At 50.7% G+C, this 17,482-nt stretch overlaps 1 protein-coding gene across 1 annotated transcript; it reads left to right on the forward strand.

Annotated features, from left to right (window-relative positions):
- Window positions 1-429: 429 nt before the first annotated feature.
- On the forward strand, window positions 430-17,084 carry KIF23 (kinesin family member 23). The gene is made up of 23 exons (XM_027733963.2): window positions 430-524; window positions 916-979; window positions 1,063-1,191; window positions 2,268-2,373; window positions 3,115-3,251; window positions 3,934-4,043; window positions 4,745-4,915; window positions 6,267-6,379; window positions 6,827-6,948; window positions 7,410-7,512; window positions 7,843-7,922; window positions 8,012-8,131; window positions 8,591-8,750; window positions 9,668-9,835; window positions 10,064-10,221; window positions 10,488-10,661; window positions 11,459-11,635; window positions 11,951-12,244; window positions 13,924-14,154; window positions 14,569-14,651; window positions 14,928-15,009; window positions 15,272-15,342; window positions 16,347-17,084. Exons 1-23 carry the CDS (start codon window positions 514-516, stop codon window positions 16,360-16,362), a joined length of 2,880 nt encoding a protein of 959 aa, XP_027589764.2. The 5' UTR covers window positions 430-513; the 3' UTR covers window positions 16,363-17,084.
- Window positions 17,085-17,482: the final 398 nt, after the last annotated feature.

The following is a 17,482-nucleotide window of genomic DNA, read 5'->3' on the forward strand; positions in this document are numbered from 1 at the left end:
ACCTTCATTTCCCCCCGTGGATCATTTCAGGTGGGGAATTAACTGATATACTGATTTAATTCAGGAATTAACTGATTGACTGATTTAATTTGGGAATTCACTCATTGATTTCACTCAGGAATTCACTGATTGACTGATTCACCTCCAGCCGTGGCCACAGGGGAGCCCTGGCACTGCGAACTGACTGGATTACACCCCTTTTCTTGAGAACTAAGGAGATAAAAAAGGAGATAAATAAATCCGAGGCCGGACACAGCCCCGCGATCCGGCGGGGCCGGGATTCGAACCCGCGTTCTTCCCCTCCCTCTCTTCGTGACCAGCAGGGGGCGCCCGCGCACAGGGCCGCGCCCCTCGGCGCCGCCATGGCAACGCGGTGCGCGATGACGTAGATGCGGCCGTGCGCGCTGATTGGCTGGATTTGAACGCGGCGGGCGCGCGGCCGCGGCTCGGACCCGGCGCGGCCCCGATCGCGACCCCCGGGCCCTGTCGCGACATCGGCGGAGACACCGCAACATGAAGGCGGCGTAAGTCCCTCCACAGCCCCTTCCCGGCGCGCCGGGGGCGCGGGGCGGGGTGGGGCTGCCACGGGATGGGTCCCCTCGGGGTGGGGCCGCCACTCGGGATCCCTCCCCGCTCCCCTCAGGGTTCCCCCAATTCCCCTCCTGGCTCCTTCCCCACCCCCGGTTCTCTCCCTCCCTCCCGGTTCTTTCCCCTCGTCCCGGTTTCCCTGCACCCAGTTCTCCTCCATTCCCTCGGTTTCCCCCCGTGTCCCGGGTCTCCCTCTCCCCCCGTTCCCGGTTCTCTCCCCCCCGTCCCGGTTCTCTCCCCCCCGTCCCAGTTCTCCCCCCGTTCCCGGTTCTCCCCCCCGTCCCGGTTCTCCCACCTCACCGTTCCCGTCCCCTCCCTCTCCCTCAGTAGGACCAAGACGCCTCGGCGGCCGAAGAAGCCCACGAACCCGACGCTGAAGGACCCTGTGGGGGTGAGTGTGTGGCGGTGGGGCTGTGGGGCTGTGGGACTCGGCTTGGCCCCGCTGACCATCCCTCCCTCCCTCCCTCTCTCCAGGTTTACTGCCGGGTGCGGCCGCTGAGCCGCGCGGACCAGGAGTGTTGTATCGAGGTGATCAACGAGACCACGGTGCAGATCCACCCGCCCGAGGGGTACCGGGTGTTCCGCAACGGCGAGTACCGAGAGGTAACCGCGCGGGGGGACCGCATTCCAGCCGGGAATGTGCCCGGACAAACTGCCGGCCCCACCCCTGCGAGTGTCCAAGGCCGGGCTGGGCTTGGAGCAACCTGCCACAGTGGAAGGTGTCCCACCCAGGATTTCCCCCTGGCTTGTGGGGCTCTTGCAGAGGGCAAAATCAGAATTTTTTTCCCCCTCTTTTTCAAACCCATCCAGAGCAAAACTGCACCACTTCCTTAGCCATATTATCCACAGAGGAAGAGGCTTCTGCAGGGTGCAAGGAACTAAAGCAAACCTGAGGAATGTTTGTGCTGCTTAAAGGATTTTTTTTCGTGCAGGACTAATTGAAAGAAAGCAGCTTTAAACTCAACCACACACAATTATATTTATAAGCATATAATAGATATTATATATACTTATATATAGTCTGTGCTCTGTACAGATGGTACAGAATGAGGAGCCAGAGCACTGTAGGACTGAAGGTGTTGTGGTAGTGAAAGGATTAACTGGAGTATCCCAAAACAGTGCTGGAATACCAAATGAGACAAAGCCATGGAGTTTTTAAGAAAAGAAAAAATAATAGAATTTTTGTGGCATTCTGGAATGTTTTGGGTGGGAAGGGATCTTAAAGCCCATCCAGTGCCACCCCTTGCCATGGGCAGGGACACCTCCCACTAGCCCAGGTTGCTCCAAGCCCTGTCCAACCTGGCCTTGGACACTTCCAGGGATGGAGAATACACAGCTTCTCTGGGCAGGAATGTTGGGTGGGGTGTAGAATAGTCTGGCAAGTTCTTATAAGAAAGGTATAAAGTGATCTCTTAAGGCTTAAATGAAGGAGGCAAAGGTTAATTAAAAGTTTGATAAACCTTTACTCGAAAACTTAAAATTCAGATATTTACCTGAGAAAGTGTTTTGATGGAAAAATGAGCAACCCATGTTCAAACCCTGGCTTAGTCCTAAAGCCGAGTTTAATCGTTCTGCTGAGCTGTGGGGAGTGTCCTAAGGTGTAACCCCTGGATGTTTGGAAGCAATGGACTCCTGGCCACGGAAGCTGAAGGTTCAGGCCGTGTCTCCTCTCTTGGCAGACCCAGTATTCCTTTAAGGAAGTGTTTGGCACCCTTGGGGTTCAGAAGGAGCTCTTTGACGTGGTGGCCAAACCTCTGGTGGAAGATCTGATCCGGGGCAAAAATGGTGAGCAACTGCTGGCCTGTGCCACTCCTCTGCCACCCTCCTGGCCATGATTTCGTGGCTCTCGAGGTTTCTTGTCTTCTCAAGGTAAAAAGGTACATCTTGTTTGCTTTGGAATTGTGGCTCAGCTCCTCACACAACATCCTTGGAAGCTCTCATGTCTAAACCTATTTATTTTTGTTATGATTTGCATGTTAGGTGTGTCAAGGTCTAAGATTTTAGTGCAAGATGAACAGGAGAAGCTTTTTTTCTCTGTGGGAAGGGATGGATTGTCCAACTAAGGAGTGACTGCAGAAATCAGTTTGTGGGGTTTGATCTCCTGGGCTTGGTGTGGGCACAGAATCCTGGAATGGGTTGGGTTGGAAGGGACCTCAGAGCCCATCCAGTGCCACCCCCTGCCATGGGCAGGGACACCTTCCACCAGCCCAGGTTGCTCCAAGCCCTGTCCAACCTGGCCTTGGACACTTCCAGGGATCCAGGGGCAGCCACAGCTTCTCTGGGCAACCTGTGCCAGGGCCTGCCCACCCTCACAGAGATACCACAGTGCCTGCTGTGTGTCAGACTCCTCAGTAATGCCCCATTTTTGGCTTCCAAGTGCCCTGTCCCAGAGAGGACGGTGGATAATTCCAGTTGTGTTGATCAGGGAGAGCTGCAAACACTGCTGGTGGGCTGGAATCCCTGACTCTCCAAAGAGAGCCTTTGGTTTTTTTTCCCCAAATCCATTTGATTCCACACCTTTCCCAGGTCTCCTCTTCACCTATGGAGTGACAGGCAGTGGGAAGACCCACACCATGACGGGATCTCCTGGGGATGGAGGGCTCCTCCCACGCTGCCTGGACATGATCTTCAACAGCATCGGGCCCTTCCAGGCCAAGAGATTCGTGAGTGGCTTCACCCTGAATCCTCCCCCCTGCTGCACTGACAGCCCCAAAGCCCCAGATAAGGGCTGTCTGCAAAATAGATCTGTGACTGAGAAACCAACCCAACCCAACCCACCCCCTCGAGGTCTGAGCAGCAGGGCCAGGGAGGGGGCTGGGATGGACATCTCGTGAAGGTGTGTGGTCTGCCTGTCCTTCAGCTGCTCCTCATTCCTTGATTTAAAAACAAGAAAAAAAAAGAAGAGGAAGCTTTCTGAGTTATGGAGTGAGATTTAGCCATGAGATCCAGAAGCCTCAGGAAACCTTATCCATAATCACAGAATCGTTGAGGTTGGAAAAGACCTCCAAGATCAGGAGTCCAGCCTTGGACTGAACACCTTTGTCAACTAGACCAGAGCACAAACCAGTTCACAGAGATGTGAGGCTTTTCTCGTGGGCAAACTTCTGTGGATTTTTAGTATCTAAATGTACTTAGACAGTCCTGGAAGCCTCTTCCTTGGGAGCATTTATGAAATCTTGTTATTTTGGAAATACCTGTTTTCTGCCAGATCCACTTGGCAGCCTGAGTGCTGGTGAGGGGCATGGAATTAATTCAAACTAGTTAGTTGCCAGCTTGATCAAATAATTAGTTTTGTTGGTCAACACCTTGATTATTTTTTTTTTAATTGTCCAAACCTCCTGCCAGGTTTTTAAGCTGGATGACAAGAACGGGGTGGATGTTCAGAGTGAGGTTGATGCTCTGTTAGAGCGGCAGAGGAGAGATGCCCTGCCTGTCCCAAAAACTCCATCTGGGAAGTAAGTGACTGTTGGAACACTCAGAGGGAATTTATTTACTATAAATGTTATTCTGTTAGTCTGGTTTTAACTCGTCTGGAGGTTTTTATCCTTCCCTTGGAGAAATGAAAGAAAAATCCTAGAATCCTGGGATGGTTTGGGTTGGGAGGGATCTTAAAGATCATCTTGTTCCAACCCCTATTGGTTAATATTCCTATTAATTAATAATATTAATTATTAATAGCATTAATTAATTAGTAATTATTTATTGATTCATAACAGTAATAATGTTAATAATATTATTAATGTATTTCTAAGTGTTAATTTAATATATTAATTAATATATATTCCTAGTAATATTCCTATTGATTAATAAAATATTAATGGAAAGTGAGTGTATTTCATGGGGTTGGAGCAATTAACATAATTATTTAGATTAGAAGACTTAGAATCAGGCAAGAGAAGTTTATTTTCATGAGTTCAATGCTGTGACTTTGAGCAGGAGCACCGTGAAGTTCAACTTGGAGATGTTTTCCTAGAATCACACAATATCCTAAGCTGGAAGGGGCCCTCCCAAGGCTCATGGCAGTCCAGCTGCTGGCCCTGCCCAGGCCAGCCCAGGAATCCCAATATTTTGGCAGCTATGGAGCATTTCCATGCCGCAGTGCTCAGATGTGCCTGCACAGCTCCAGGGGCTCCCACATCATTCCCTGTGTCCACAGGCGCCACCTGGACCCCGAGTTTGCCGACATGATCAACGTGCAGGAGCACTGCAAGGTGGAGGAGGTGGATGAGGACAATGTCTACAGTGTCTTTGTGTCCTACATTGAGATCTACAACAACTACATCTACGACCTCCTGGAGGAGGCTCCCTTCGAGCCCATCAAACCCAAGTGAGTTTGGGAATCCTGCTGTTCCTGGCTTTTGCAGGAGCTCCACCAGGTCTTTGTGGTTTTTAGTCTTGGTGAGTCTGGCTCAAGTCACAAGAATCCTTAAAAAATCCCGTGGAAAGGTGATGGCAAAGGAATCCAGGCAGGAATATTTCAGAGTACCAAGTACTGATGCTTGTTGTGACTCGGTGCTCCCTTCCCTGTTACAGTGGGAGATGGATATTTAAATATTTAATTCGGTGTCCCACTGAGATCCCAAATCTAGTCCTGTCTTTGAGCACGGTTCTAGCAGGTGACTGCAGCTTGGAGCAAGGCATTCCACAGCTGACCTTTTTTCCCCTGGAAACGGTGTCTTGGGTGAGAAATGCTGCTTTGTTGCTCTGTAGTTAATTCACATTTGCATAAGATTTCACCTGATGGCAGTAATTCCCAAAAACCAGCAGTGAATTGTCTCCTAATTGAAATGATGGATGTTTCTGCAAAGGTGTGCAGACTTGGCTGATGTCTAAAATTGGTAAATCTTGACACCAGCAGGAAAAAAATATCTGCAAATTGGCCTTTGAATACATTTATTTAAATTCTAAATCCATTCAAGTAGCCCATCAACACATGTGTTAATTAAGGAGTTGGCTGATTTACAAAGACCAGCTCGAGCAAACCAGGCTGTGTCTCTCAGACATCAAGAGCTGTCTCCAGGGCACTGGTCTGAAAAGGGTTTGAATGTCTGTGAAGGCTTTGGAAACAATGACATTGGTTTAGTGTTGTGCTTCTGCCCAAAAACCAGCCTAGGAAGACTCTTGGCTTGTTTCTCTTTCTGGAAGCTGCAGTGTGTTATATGTGGAGAGATTTTAGACACAAACTTGAATGACTTAATGTTTTTACCCCTGTTTTTTCGGTAGGTGGAACAATTGCAACACCCCTGTGCGAAATGGAGACTTTATGTATGTGCACAGCCTATTATTGCCATCTCAAAAAGTGCCACTTTCCTTCAGTAGAAGCAGAAAATAGACTGATTCCCTGTCTCTTCTTGCTTTACTAGCAAATACTGAGTGCTGTCAAAGCCCCCTTGCTTCTGTGTGCATGTAGAGAAGCAGTAGCTGCCACCAAAGCAATGATTCCCAGCAGAAATTGCAATTAAACGTAGCTGCTCAATTAAAGCAGTAGCTGAAGTGTCACTAATCTGGGCTGGGTCTGTGTCCGTGTCCTTGTGTTTCCTCTTCCATCCTCTGTGCAGATAATCCACGTAGTCACTCTGAATTTTGCACTTGAACACAGCTTGCATGCCAATGATGTACAGAAAACTGTTCTAATTTTTTTTTTTGTCTGTTTGTTTTATTTCCTCCTTGTCCCAAAGACCTCCCCAGTCCAAAATGCTTCGGGAGGACCAGAACCACAACATGTACGTCACGGGCTGCACGGAGGTGGAGGTGAAGTCCACAGAGGAAGCTTTTGAAGTGTTTTGGAGAGGTAAATCCTCCAGAATTCTGGAATGGTTTGGGTTGGAAGGAGCTTAAATATTGTCCAGTTCCAACTGGACACCTTCCACTAGACCAGGCTGCTCTAAGTCCCGTCCAGCCTGGCCTTGGACACTTCTGGGAATGTGGAGTCCACAACCTCCCAACTAGACCGGGTTGCTCCAAGCCCTGTCCACCCTGGCTTTGAGCACTCCCAGGAATGTGGAACCCACAAGCTCCCTGGGCACCTGTGCCCCACCTGGGCACCTGTGCCCCACCACCCTTCCAGTAAAGAATTCCTTCCCGAAATCCCACGGAACCCTTCCCTCCTTCCCCCTAAGGCCATTCCTTTGGCAGCTGGGAAGTCCTTCCCGCTGTGGTGCTGAGAGCAGAGCTGGCTTTGCCAGGTGGGAGTTCTGTTTCCCAAATCCCTGTTTGTGGGCTGTGTGCTGCCCTGCAGGTCAGAAGAAGCGGCGCATTGCCAACACGCAGCTGAACCGCGAGTCCAGCCGCTCCCACAGCGTCTTCATCATCAAACTGGCTCAGGCCCCGCTGGATGCCGATGGAGACAACGTCCTGCAGGTGAGCTCGGAGCAGCTGAGCCCAGGAGAACTCTGGGGGGGAGGTTGGGAAAGGTGCTGAACCGTGGAAATGGTTCCTGGGTCTTAAATTTCCAGGGGACAGAATTAATCTCCTTTTTGTGCTGAAAATAAGGCCTTGAAATCACAGACTCTGCTGAGTTGGGAAGGACCCACGGGGATCATCGAGTCCAACTCCCACATGGAGGGTGGAACTGCTGATTCCTTTGGTTTTCACCTTTTCCTTTGTTAGGAATGTAAAATGTGGAGGACAAGGGAGCTGCTAAACTTCCCAAGAAAAGCTGGTGGTGCCCAGGCCTTGGGCCGTAAAAACACCCCCTGACCTTATTTAAGGGCTCAATGTGTATTATTTTTGAAGTGTTCATGCTGCTTTGGGGGGTGGGGTGTTCCCCCCACCCCTTCAGAAGGAATATGGAGGTGATTATCCTTTGTTTCCTGTGGCAGGAGAAGGAACAGATCACTCTGAGCCAGCTGTCCTTGGTGGATCTGGCTGGAAGTGAGAGAACCAACAGGACAAAAGCCGAGGGGAACAGGCTGCGAGAAGCAGGTGGGAACCACCTTTAGGCACCCTGGTGATTGCTCTGCTAATTATGCTGCCATTAGTCTTGTCTCCTGGTAGAGACATCCCAGGGAGAACTGAAGTGCTCTGTTATGATGATCAATTATCTGATTTGATGACCTGAAACCCTCTGGTTTGGAAACCACAAGTTTTCGGTAGCACTTCTTCTGCTCCTTCAGTTAATTGGAGCAGTTATCTGGAACAAACAGAACTGAAGGCAGGCAATTTATCCTTCAAGAAACTGCTAAATAATTTGGGAACCTGATCCAAGTGGCTGCTTATGGAGTTTTTTTGCTCTGCCTTTGGGTTTTTTTTAAGGTAACATCAACCAGTCACTGATGACGTTGAGAACCTGCATCGAAGTTCTGCGGGAAAACCAGTTGTACGGGACAAACAAGGTGTGGAACCCTCATCCCATCATCCTGTCCTTTGAGGAAGACCTGGAGTGCTGAAAACTTGCTAAATCCTTCCTGTGCTTGATTTTCAGATGGTTCCATACAGAGATTCCAAACTGACTCATCTCTTCAAGAACTATTTTGATGGAGAAGGGAAGGTCCGGATGATCGTGTGTGTCAACCCCAAAGCTGAGGACTATGAGGAGAGCCTGGTAACTCCCCTGCACAGCTTAGTGCAGTCCCTCCTGCTCCTTTCTTCACATTTCCCACTCAATTCTTGTGCTTGAATAGATAAAAGGAATTATATTTTTTTTGTTATAGTTTTGTAGGGTAAAATCTTATTTTTCCTCTTAAAATTACAACTGCTACTTGCTTGTGAAGAAGTAAAGGTTTTACTTATTTAGAGAATTCCAAAGAGCCATATTTAGGTGCTTAATCCCTGCTATGGCAGCACTTACAGGAATCTGAGCTGTCTGCACAAGGGTTCATGGCTCCTCGGGGCTGGAGCTCTGGGGGTGTTCCTGGGAAGGCTTTGGGGTGCTCCACATCAGAATCCCAAGTCGGGAACTACTCGAGATTAGAGCTGGATCGTGTCCTCTCGTATTTCATTGCCTGAACCCCCCTCTGAGTGTCCCTCTGAGGTGTTCCGTGGCTCTCTCCCGTCCCTGCAGCAGGTGATGCGCTTCGCAGAGATGACCCAGGAGGTGGAGGTGGCCAGGCCCGTGGACAGACCCCTGTGCGGGCTCACCCCCGGCCGGCGCTTCCGCAACCAGGCCTTCCGCGAGGAGCTGGCCAGGAAACTGGAGATGAGGGGGGGCCCCCTCGGGGGGGGTGAGTACTGCAGAGTCTGGGGCAGGCTGGGAGAGCTGGGGGGGCTCGCCTGGAGAAGAGAAGGCTCCAGGGAGACCTGAGAGCCCCTTCCAGGACCTAAAAGGGCTCCAGGAGAGCTGGAGAGGGACTGGGGACAAGGGACGGAGGGACAGGACACAGGGAATGGCTTCCCACTGGCACAGGGCAGGGTTAGATGGGATATTGGGGAGAAATCCTTCCCTGTGAGGGTGGTGAGGCCCTGGCACAGGTTGCCCAGAGAAGCTGTGGCTGCCCCTGGATCCCTGGAAGTGTCCAAGGCCAGGTTGGACGGGGCTTGGAGCAACCTGGGCTAGTGGGAGGTGTCCCTGCCCAGGGCAGGGGGTGGGACTGGGTCATCTTTAAGATCCCTTCCAACCCAAACCATTCCATGATTCCATGGTTACAGCACAGTTTTGTGTTAGGAGTTACAAGCTGTTTTAAAACAAATTATTTGAGCCTCAAAAGTGCAAAAGGAGCTTCAGTGACCTGTTGGTTGGGAGCTCTCTGTGCAGTGGGAGCTGCTCCTTCCTCACTGCCTGCAGTCCAAACACAGTCACTGTGTGAGTCTAAATGAATCCTTTGTTATTGGGGGTGACTCCATAGTCCCAGTATTGCAGCTCCTGGAAGGAAATTGTGCTGAGGATGATACTTTGATGTTTCTACATGTTTAGGGCCTGCTTTAGAAATCCAGAGTTGCCTGGAGGTTTTGTAAAGCAATGAATTGAGAATGACACATTAAATCTTCACTCAGCACTGTCAGCTCTTCTGAAAACCTATAGCTCTCCTTAATTGTTCCCATGATCCTGTGGAGTGAATGCTCTGTGTGTGTGTTATCCACTGGAATTTTCCTGTCCTGTAACTTGCTGACAGACTTTCTTTCTTGCCTTTAAATCCTGCAGAAACAGAAGAGCAATCCGTGGCAGAAATGCTTTTGCAGAACTTCCCCCCGTTGCCCTCGTGTGAGCTCTTGGACATCAACGATGATCAAACCCTTCCCAAGCTCATCGAGGCCCTGGAGCAGCGCCAGAAAATGAGGCAGATGCTGTCAGAGGACTTTGCCAAAAACGGTAAGAGTTTGAACATCAGTGCAGAGCTTGATTTTTGGTGCCCTTGTTACTCCTCCAGGCTCCCTTCTGTACCAACAGAAAATAATTATCTTGTCTGGACTGATCATTTCCCCCTTTTTTTGAGGTCATTAAAGAGCTGGTGGCTTTAAGCTGGCAGGAGAAAATCAGAAGTGCTTTGGGTGTGGTGGAGATCAGGTGAGAAGGGGACATGTCTCCATTCTCTTCCAGTGCTTGCCTTTAAAACAATGCTGCAGGAGTTTGACTCCAGTGTCGTATCCAAGGAACACTATATCCAAGGAAAACTGTCTGAGAAGGAGAAAATAATAGCAGGGCAGAGAACGGAGCTGGAACGCCTGGAGAAGAAGATTAAAACCTTGGAATACAAGGTCAGGTTGGGCATTTTCGAGCACAAACCACATTTTTTATGTACCCCTTGGCAAGTCCTGTGACATCAGAAGTTGCTGGATATTGGAAACAAGATAAAGAGGATTTTGTGGGGAACTTCACTGAACACTTTTTTGCCCTTTTTAGTCTGTGAAGATGGGCAATGTGTAATTTAAAATGTATATTTACGGTCATATAACTGGCAATTCAGGGCTTAGATGGTTGTGTTCCTAAGAAGTGTATCCAAATCCTTCCTGTCTTCCTGCAGATTGACATTTTGGAGAAAACTGCCACAATTTATGAGGAGGACAAGAGGAATCTTCAGCAGGAACTGGAAAGCAAGAGCCAGAAGCTGCAGCGTCAGGCGTCGGACAAGAGGAGGTTGGAGGCCAGGCTGCAGGGGATGGTGGCAGAGACCACCATGAAATGGGAGAAGGAGTGTGTAAGTGCTCTGCTGCATCCACTTCACTTCTAGAGATGTAGTATGTGCACATTCCAATAGCTGGAATCTCTTCCTTTGGGCTTGGGCCACTCTTAGGGAGCGGTTCCCTTGTAGAAGTGTCAGAATTTCCCCTTTTTCCTTGTGGAAGTTCTCTTGCTCAGCTCTGCCCTGGACAAGCAATAAGGAAAGGAAAGCTGAGGAATTAACTTTTGCTACTCCAGGATCATTGATGGAACTCTAATTGGGTGTGTTCCCATCTGCTGTAATTTAGGAAAGCAGATAATTATGGTGTTAAATGTGGTGTTGCTTTATAATCTGGAAAGTCTGTCTTTACATTGACAAGGCATTATTTCCAATAGCTTGTGTCTCAGTGGGGAAGATATTCATTCCATAGAGAATTCCCTGCAAAATCCCAGCACAGTTTAACCTGGGGAACTTTTAAGGGGGGACCTTCTGGCTCTGCAACTCCCTGACAGGAGGGGGGAGCCAGGGGGGAGTCGGGCTCTGCTCCCAGGGAACAAGGGACAGGAGGAGAGGACAAGAGGCCTCAAGCTGTGCCAGGGGAGGCTCAGGTTGGACATCAGGAGGAATTTCTTCCTGGAAAGGGCTGTCAGGCACTGGAAGGGGCAACCCAGGGAGGTGGTGGAGTCCCCACCCCTGGAGGTGTCCAAGGAACAACTGGACTGGTGGGGATCAGTCACAGGTTGGACTTGATGGCTTTGGAGGTCTTTTCCAACCCCAGTGATTCCGTGTTTTCCTGTGAGGTACTTGATGCTTTCCCTGCCTTGTCCTTGCAGGAGCGTCGTGTGGCAGCAAAGCAGCTGGAAATGCAGAACAAGCTCTGGGTGAAGGATGAGAAGCTGAAGCAGCTGAAGGCCATTGTCACTGAGCCCAAGGAGAAGCCAGAGAGGCCCTCGAGGGAGAGGGACCGAGAGAAGGCTGTGCAGAGATCACTGTCTCCTCCCCCAGTGCCTGTAAGTCACCTCCAAACACTGACTGACGTAGGGAAAATCATATTTTAAGAATGAAGTGCAGGTTAAAAAGTAGTTCCCAGGCACAGAATTGTGAGTAGCTGAAACTGCCTTTGCATTCCTTGTGTCCCTTGTTCACTTGTGCTCCCACCTCCTGCTGCTGCTCCACTGAGAGAACACCTGAGCCTGCTGTCACTGCAACACTGCACTCATCCAGCTGAGTTTTCCCTCTGCACATTGTCAGGATTCCCTGTTCATTGCTGTATGAGTTCCACTGTGTGTGTTTGTGTTCACTAACTCCTCTCCCCTTCTCTGCAGAGCTCTAGTCCCTTTGCTCAGGGGGGGCACAGCCAGCGCCTCGCCAGCCCCCCGCAGGGGCCCAGACGTTCTAACTCCTGTAGCAGCATTTCTGTGGCCTCCTGTGTCCTGGAGTGGGAGCAGAAAACCCCTTCACACAAGCAGAGCACTTCTTATGCCAGGACTAAACAAGAGCCAGAGCCGAGTAGAGGCTGTAACAGCTCCCACAGAAGGCGAGGGATGTGCTGGACTGGAGTCCTTGAGGTGCCCAGGCATAGAGAGGAGCTAGAGATAGAAGAGGATCACTGCTGCAGGGTTAGTGCTGCTCCTTCCAAAGCTCAACCTAGAGTGGCTTAGTCTGGCTTAAAGGTCTCCTCCCTTGAGCATTCCTAACGTAGAGTAGAGCTTTGCCCTGGCTGTGTTTCTCCTGGGATGGGCTGTTCCCAGACTGAGCCCGGCTGCTCACTCGGACCTCTTGGGGTTTAGATCCTCCTCAGAACTTGAAGGTGTGTTTAGTCTGGCCTGACCAGGCTCTGCCTCGAGCTCTGAGTGTTCCTGTGCTTTCCCTTGTGTCTGTCTCCTCCAGTCCATCCTCCTGCATTTGCCAAGGCCTGTCTGGGCAGCTTGAGGTGGTCTGGAAATAGTGCTTGGATAAACATCCCACCTGTGACTCCACTTGGACTCTCTTACAAGACTCTTCCCTCATTTCCATGGGGGGACTCTGATTACAGGGATTTCCCCCAAACTGCTGCCTGTCAATGCTTATCAGTGGTGGCACCTCATGGCACTGTCACTGTGGCTCAGGTAAATCTGAGAGAGCTGTACCAGTTTATCATGGCATCATTCATTTCTGAGAGCATTCCCAAACTTCTCCCAAATTATTCCAATTCTTCATTTATTTGTATTTGTTTTAATGGAAGATTTTTGCTGAGAGCCACATTTCCCTGTATACGTTTAAGAGGTGCTTTAGACCTGTAAGAGGTTTATCTGTGTGGGGCACAGTCAAAGAATGTGTGGTGGTTGCTCATCTGAAAACACAGCAGGTGGGATTTGCATCCATGGTTGTGTAAGGATTGGGAGGCCTCCAAAATTACCGTGTAAATGGAACAGACTCTGCAAATCCTCTTTCAAAAGGCCATTCCAAGAGGTTGTTCTGATTTTCCCGAGCATCTGCCAACAATTCTCGTGTTCCTGAAATGCAGTAGATGAGCTTCAGCCATTCCCATGGATTTCCAACAGCTCAGTTCAGAGCAGTAGCACAGGGAATGTCTCCTGTGCTCCTTGTACCCAGAAGTGCTGGGAGGCCTTGCATCCTTTAGAGGTGTTGGGAATCCATCCCCTTGCATCCTTCAGAGGTGTTGGGAATCCATCCCCTTGCATCCTTCAGAGGTGTTGGGAATCCATCCCCTTGCATCCTTCAGAGGTGTTGGGAATCCATAGTGAGGATGGATTTGCTTGCTTTGCTACCTCCAAATTACATTTGGGATCATGAATGAATCCATGGAGACACAAATTCCTCTTTTCTACTTGGTTAAGATATTCATAAATCCTAGAATATCCTGAGTTGGAGGGGATCCATCAGGATCATCCAGTTGAACTCCAGGCCCTGCATAGGATCCCAACAATCCCACCCTGTCCCTGGGAGTGTAATCCAAATGCTCCTGGAGCTCTGGCAGGTTTGGAGCTGTGCCCACTTCCCTGGGGAGCTGTCCCAGTGTGGACAGAGCGGGACAAGGCCCTCCTTTGACCAGCTGGTGATGGAAATCTGGGAGGAGATTGCCAAACATAGATTTCCTCCTCGAGGAAACTTTAATAAATGTGGAATGCGACAACGCTAAAATTCCTAAGAAATGGGAATTGCACAGAACATTCCATTAAAACTTCCTGCCAGGCTCTTGGAGCCTTCCAGGGTACAACCCGAGGGCACTTTGGGCACAGAGCTGCGGGTTCCCCCTGTGATTTCCCGGGTGCTGACTTTCCCTGCCTCTCTCCAGAACGCGCCTCCCGTGCGGCTCCGGCACCGCCGCTCGCGCTCGGCCGGGGAACGCTGGGTGGACCACAAACCCCCCTCCAACGTGCCCACGGAGACGGTGCTGCAGCCCCACGTGCCCCACGCCATCACCGTGACCACGGCCAGCGAGAAGGCCCTGGCCAAGTGTGACAAGTACATGCTGACACACCAGGAGCTGGCCTCCGACGGCGAGATCGAGACCAAACTCATCAAGGTGAGGCGGCTCCTTCCTCGGCAGCTCGGCCGAAACCTCTTCCTGGCAGCTTGTCCTGCAGGCTTGGGGAAGGGAATGTTGGACTCGACCCACTAAGAGTTGGTTTGAAACTCCTTTACACTGGGATTTGAGGGGGCTGAAAGTCCTCTCCTTGAGCTTTGTTGTTGCTTCCTATAAACCACGATAGGCTTGTTTATCTCACCATTTTCCTTCAGAAGTTCAGGAAGGATTTCCTTCCTGGAAAGGGCATTTTAGGAAGGATTTCTTCCTGTCAGGCATTGGAGGTGGTGGAGTCCCCATCCCTGGAGGTGTCCCAGGAAGGCCTGACCGTGGCACTCAGTGCTCTGGGCTGGGGGATGAGGTGAATCTTGCCCTGCTGACCTGACAGTTCCTTGTCTCTGCTCTGGGTTCCAGGGGGATGTTTTCAAAACCAGGGGTGGTGGCCAGGCTGTGCAGTTCACTGACATCGAGACCCTGAAGCAGGAATCTCCCACGGGGTGAGTTGGGCCTTTCATTTTGGGTTCTGGGGGTGTGGAACTCCAGGAGTGCACATGGAACCACTTCTGGTCCCAGCCATCCAATGGGAAGTCGTTGCTTCCAGCCTGAAATCATACAAATGTAACTTGGAGGCTCTGGATGCTGAAGGTGCTTTTAAGGCTGGTTTGCTGCTGAGGGCAAGGATTTATTTTGGCAGTATGAAATGTGCTCTCCTGTGCACCAGGATCTGCCCAGTCACAGGGTCTTTGTGCTCTTCCCACACGTTCCTGCTCCAGGCGGAAGCGACGCTCGTCCCCTTCCCAACCTGACCCCCTTGGGGAGGCTGCAGACTCGGAATGGACTGATGTGGAAACCAGAGTAAGACAAAAGGGAAAAGGGGAACATCTCGTGGTCATGGGATTTGGGATGGGTTGGAAGGGACCTTAAAGTTCATCCTGTTCCCCCTGGGATGGTGTCCATGAGCTGTGACACCTTCCGCTAGCCCAGGTTGCTCCAAGCCCCATCCAACCTGGCCTGGAACATTCCAGGGATGGGGAGTCCACAGCCTGGATGAGAATTTGGGCTGATGCTGAGCTGGGGGTGGTGGGAGCAGCAGAGCCTGACTGGTGTGTGTTCCCAGTGTTCCGTGGCAGTGGAGATGAGGGCGGGATCAGCACTTGGACCTGGATATCAGCACCATGCTCAGCCCAAGTAAGTGCTCCTGGGAGGCTCATTCCCTTTCCTGATATCTCCTAAAATTAGGGAACTTTTCTTTCTCGCTGCCCTTCCCACTTCAGGCTTGGATTCCCAGCTGGAATAGGGTTAGGGATGGCAGGGAGAACTCCCTGCATTCCCTCTCCTGTCCCTGCAGCCTTTAGCAGAGGCTGATGCAGCAAAGAACACTCATTTTATCCTTAGAGAAATTTAAATTTACCAAGTTTCCAATTCAGTGTGGCCTGGAGAGCAGGGAACTGAGGGGGCCATTCCCAGTGGTGTTCCTGACCATGGCTAAAAAAATTCCAGCTATGTGATTCCTGAGGCCCCCAACTAAGGAACCACAGGCTCTAATCATGCTGGGGGGAGCTTCCCTCTTTTCCAAATTGTTAGAGAATGGAACAGCCCTGGAGAGCTCAGGCTGTTCTGGGATGTGGTGGCAGTCACACATGTCACTGCAGGGTTACCACATTTCCTGCACAAATCCAAATAATCCCCCAGTCCCCAAGGCTGGGGCCAGCATTTGAGCCCCACATGTAACCCAACCCTTCCCTGCCTAAAGTGAAGGCAGTTTAGTTAACCCAGGGCTTGCAGGGCGGGCTCAACATGGGCTGTGGCCTCTTGCAGGTGGTGCTGGCAGTGCCCTGGGAGTGCCCTGCCCAGCTCAGGGCCACCCCACTGTGCAGGACGTGCTGCTGGGAGCCTTTGCTGCAGCCTTGGCACAGTGTAGTAACCCCTCCAGTTCTCCTGGGCGTTGGGCTTGGAGCTTGGACTTGTTGTAACTTGTAAATAATTGAAATAAGGCTTTGCTTTACGTTCCCCAAAAAAGTAAAATACAGGTGTTTCTGGAGCTTTCTGGGGTTAAACGTTGCATTTGGTAGCACAGGAGGGATGTGAGGCTCAAAGGTGTCAAAACCAGGGAAATTGGGTGGTGGCTGCTCCTAAAGCTGCTGTGGGGGAACTCTCAGAGTTGTTTGTGGCTCTTTCCTTTCCCGTTTTAGGCGAAGAAAGCCCTGAATTTCTGCTGGAAGTTTTCCTGGATTTTCCCAGGCCGATGAATTCTCTGCTGCCGGTGTCACATGTCACAGACCCTGCTTTGTCCTCACTCCAGGCTGGTGTTCTTAGGGTGGCCTGTGCTGGGAAATGGTTCCATGGGTGATACCTGTGATCCCAAAGAAACTCCGGAGGGATGTGTGTATTTTCCATAGATTTAGGGCGGTTCTGCCAAGGTGCCTCTGGAATTCCAAACACCTTCTGCCTCATGTATGGAGCTGTATCTTTACAGCCTTGTGCCACAAGGCTTCTGCCTTGCAGATTTTCCCAGCTTTTCCATTCCACACTCCCAGATCCATCTCTCCTGGTCACTCTCCCTCCCTTCAGGGCCTCTCTTCTGAGGAGGCCCAAAGGCTGCTATGGATTTAGCTGCAGTGCTGCACTTTAAGGGTGTTTTTAGGCCATTCCCTGTTTTATCCTAACCAGCAACAGCTTGGGAATATGAATTTCTCCTTGAAAGAATGACCTCTGAGTATTTAATGTGTACACCAGCCCCTTGAAACGTGTCAATGTTGACAGGAACAGGAATCCTGAGGTGAGCAGTGGGGACTTGGCATCAGCCCCCCCATTGTGCCAGTGAGGAACTCCCTGGAGGGGAGGGACAGGGGGATTTCCTCACAGCTGTGCTCAGACCTTTCTCTGTCCCTGCAAACATGTTCAAATAAATCCTTTTATTCCAAATGCTCTTCCAGACCCTGTTGTGGTTGTTTAGGGCAGTGGCTGAGGGAGCCCCACAGCCCCTGCCTGTGTCCTGTGCAAAGGGATGCACTCTGGGGGATGATTCTGGAGCTGAAATGGTGGAATGTGCTTGGATCCCCAGGTGTGGTTTGGCCAACTTTGTTTGCAGCTCTGCAAACTGCTTTTGGGGCAGTTGGGTCCAATTGGAGTGGTTGCCTTGTTATAAGGTAATTTTAGAGTCCCAGAATGGTTTGGGATGGAAAGGGACCTTAAAGCCCATCCAGTGCCACCCCCTGCCATGGGCAGGGACACCTTCCACTAGCCCAGGTTGCTCCAAACCCCGTCCAACCTGGCCTTGGACACTTCCAGGGATCCAGGGGCAGCCACAGCTTCTCTGGGAATTCTA

The sequence above is a fragment of the Pipra filicauda genome, unplaced genomic scaffold (genome assembly GCF_003945595.2).
Source record: "Pipra filicauda isolate LSUMZ 115617 unplaced genomic scaffold, ASM394559v2 scaffold406_size631624_pilon, whole genome shotgun sequence".
Classification (NCBI taxonomy): Eukaryota; Metazoa; Chordata; class Aves; order Passeriformes; family Pipridae; genus Pipra; species Pipra filicauda.

Excerpts from the sequence above, each read along its gene's own strand:
- KIF23 (XM_027733963.2), top strand. Across the intron at positions 7,923-8,011 it reads AGTTGTACGGGACAAACAAG|ATGGTTCCATACAGAGATTC; the intron begins GTGTGGAACCCT and ends CTTGATTTTCAG. Across the intron at positions 14,155-14,568 it reads TCGAGACCAAACTCATCAAG|GGGGATGTTTTCAAAACCAG; the intron begins GTGAGGCGGCTC and ends TCTGGGTTCCAG.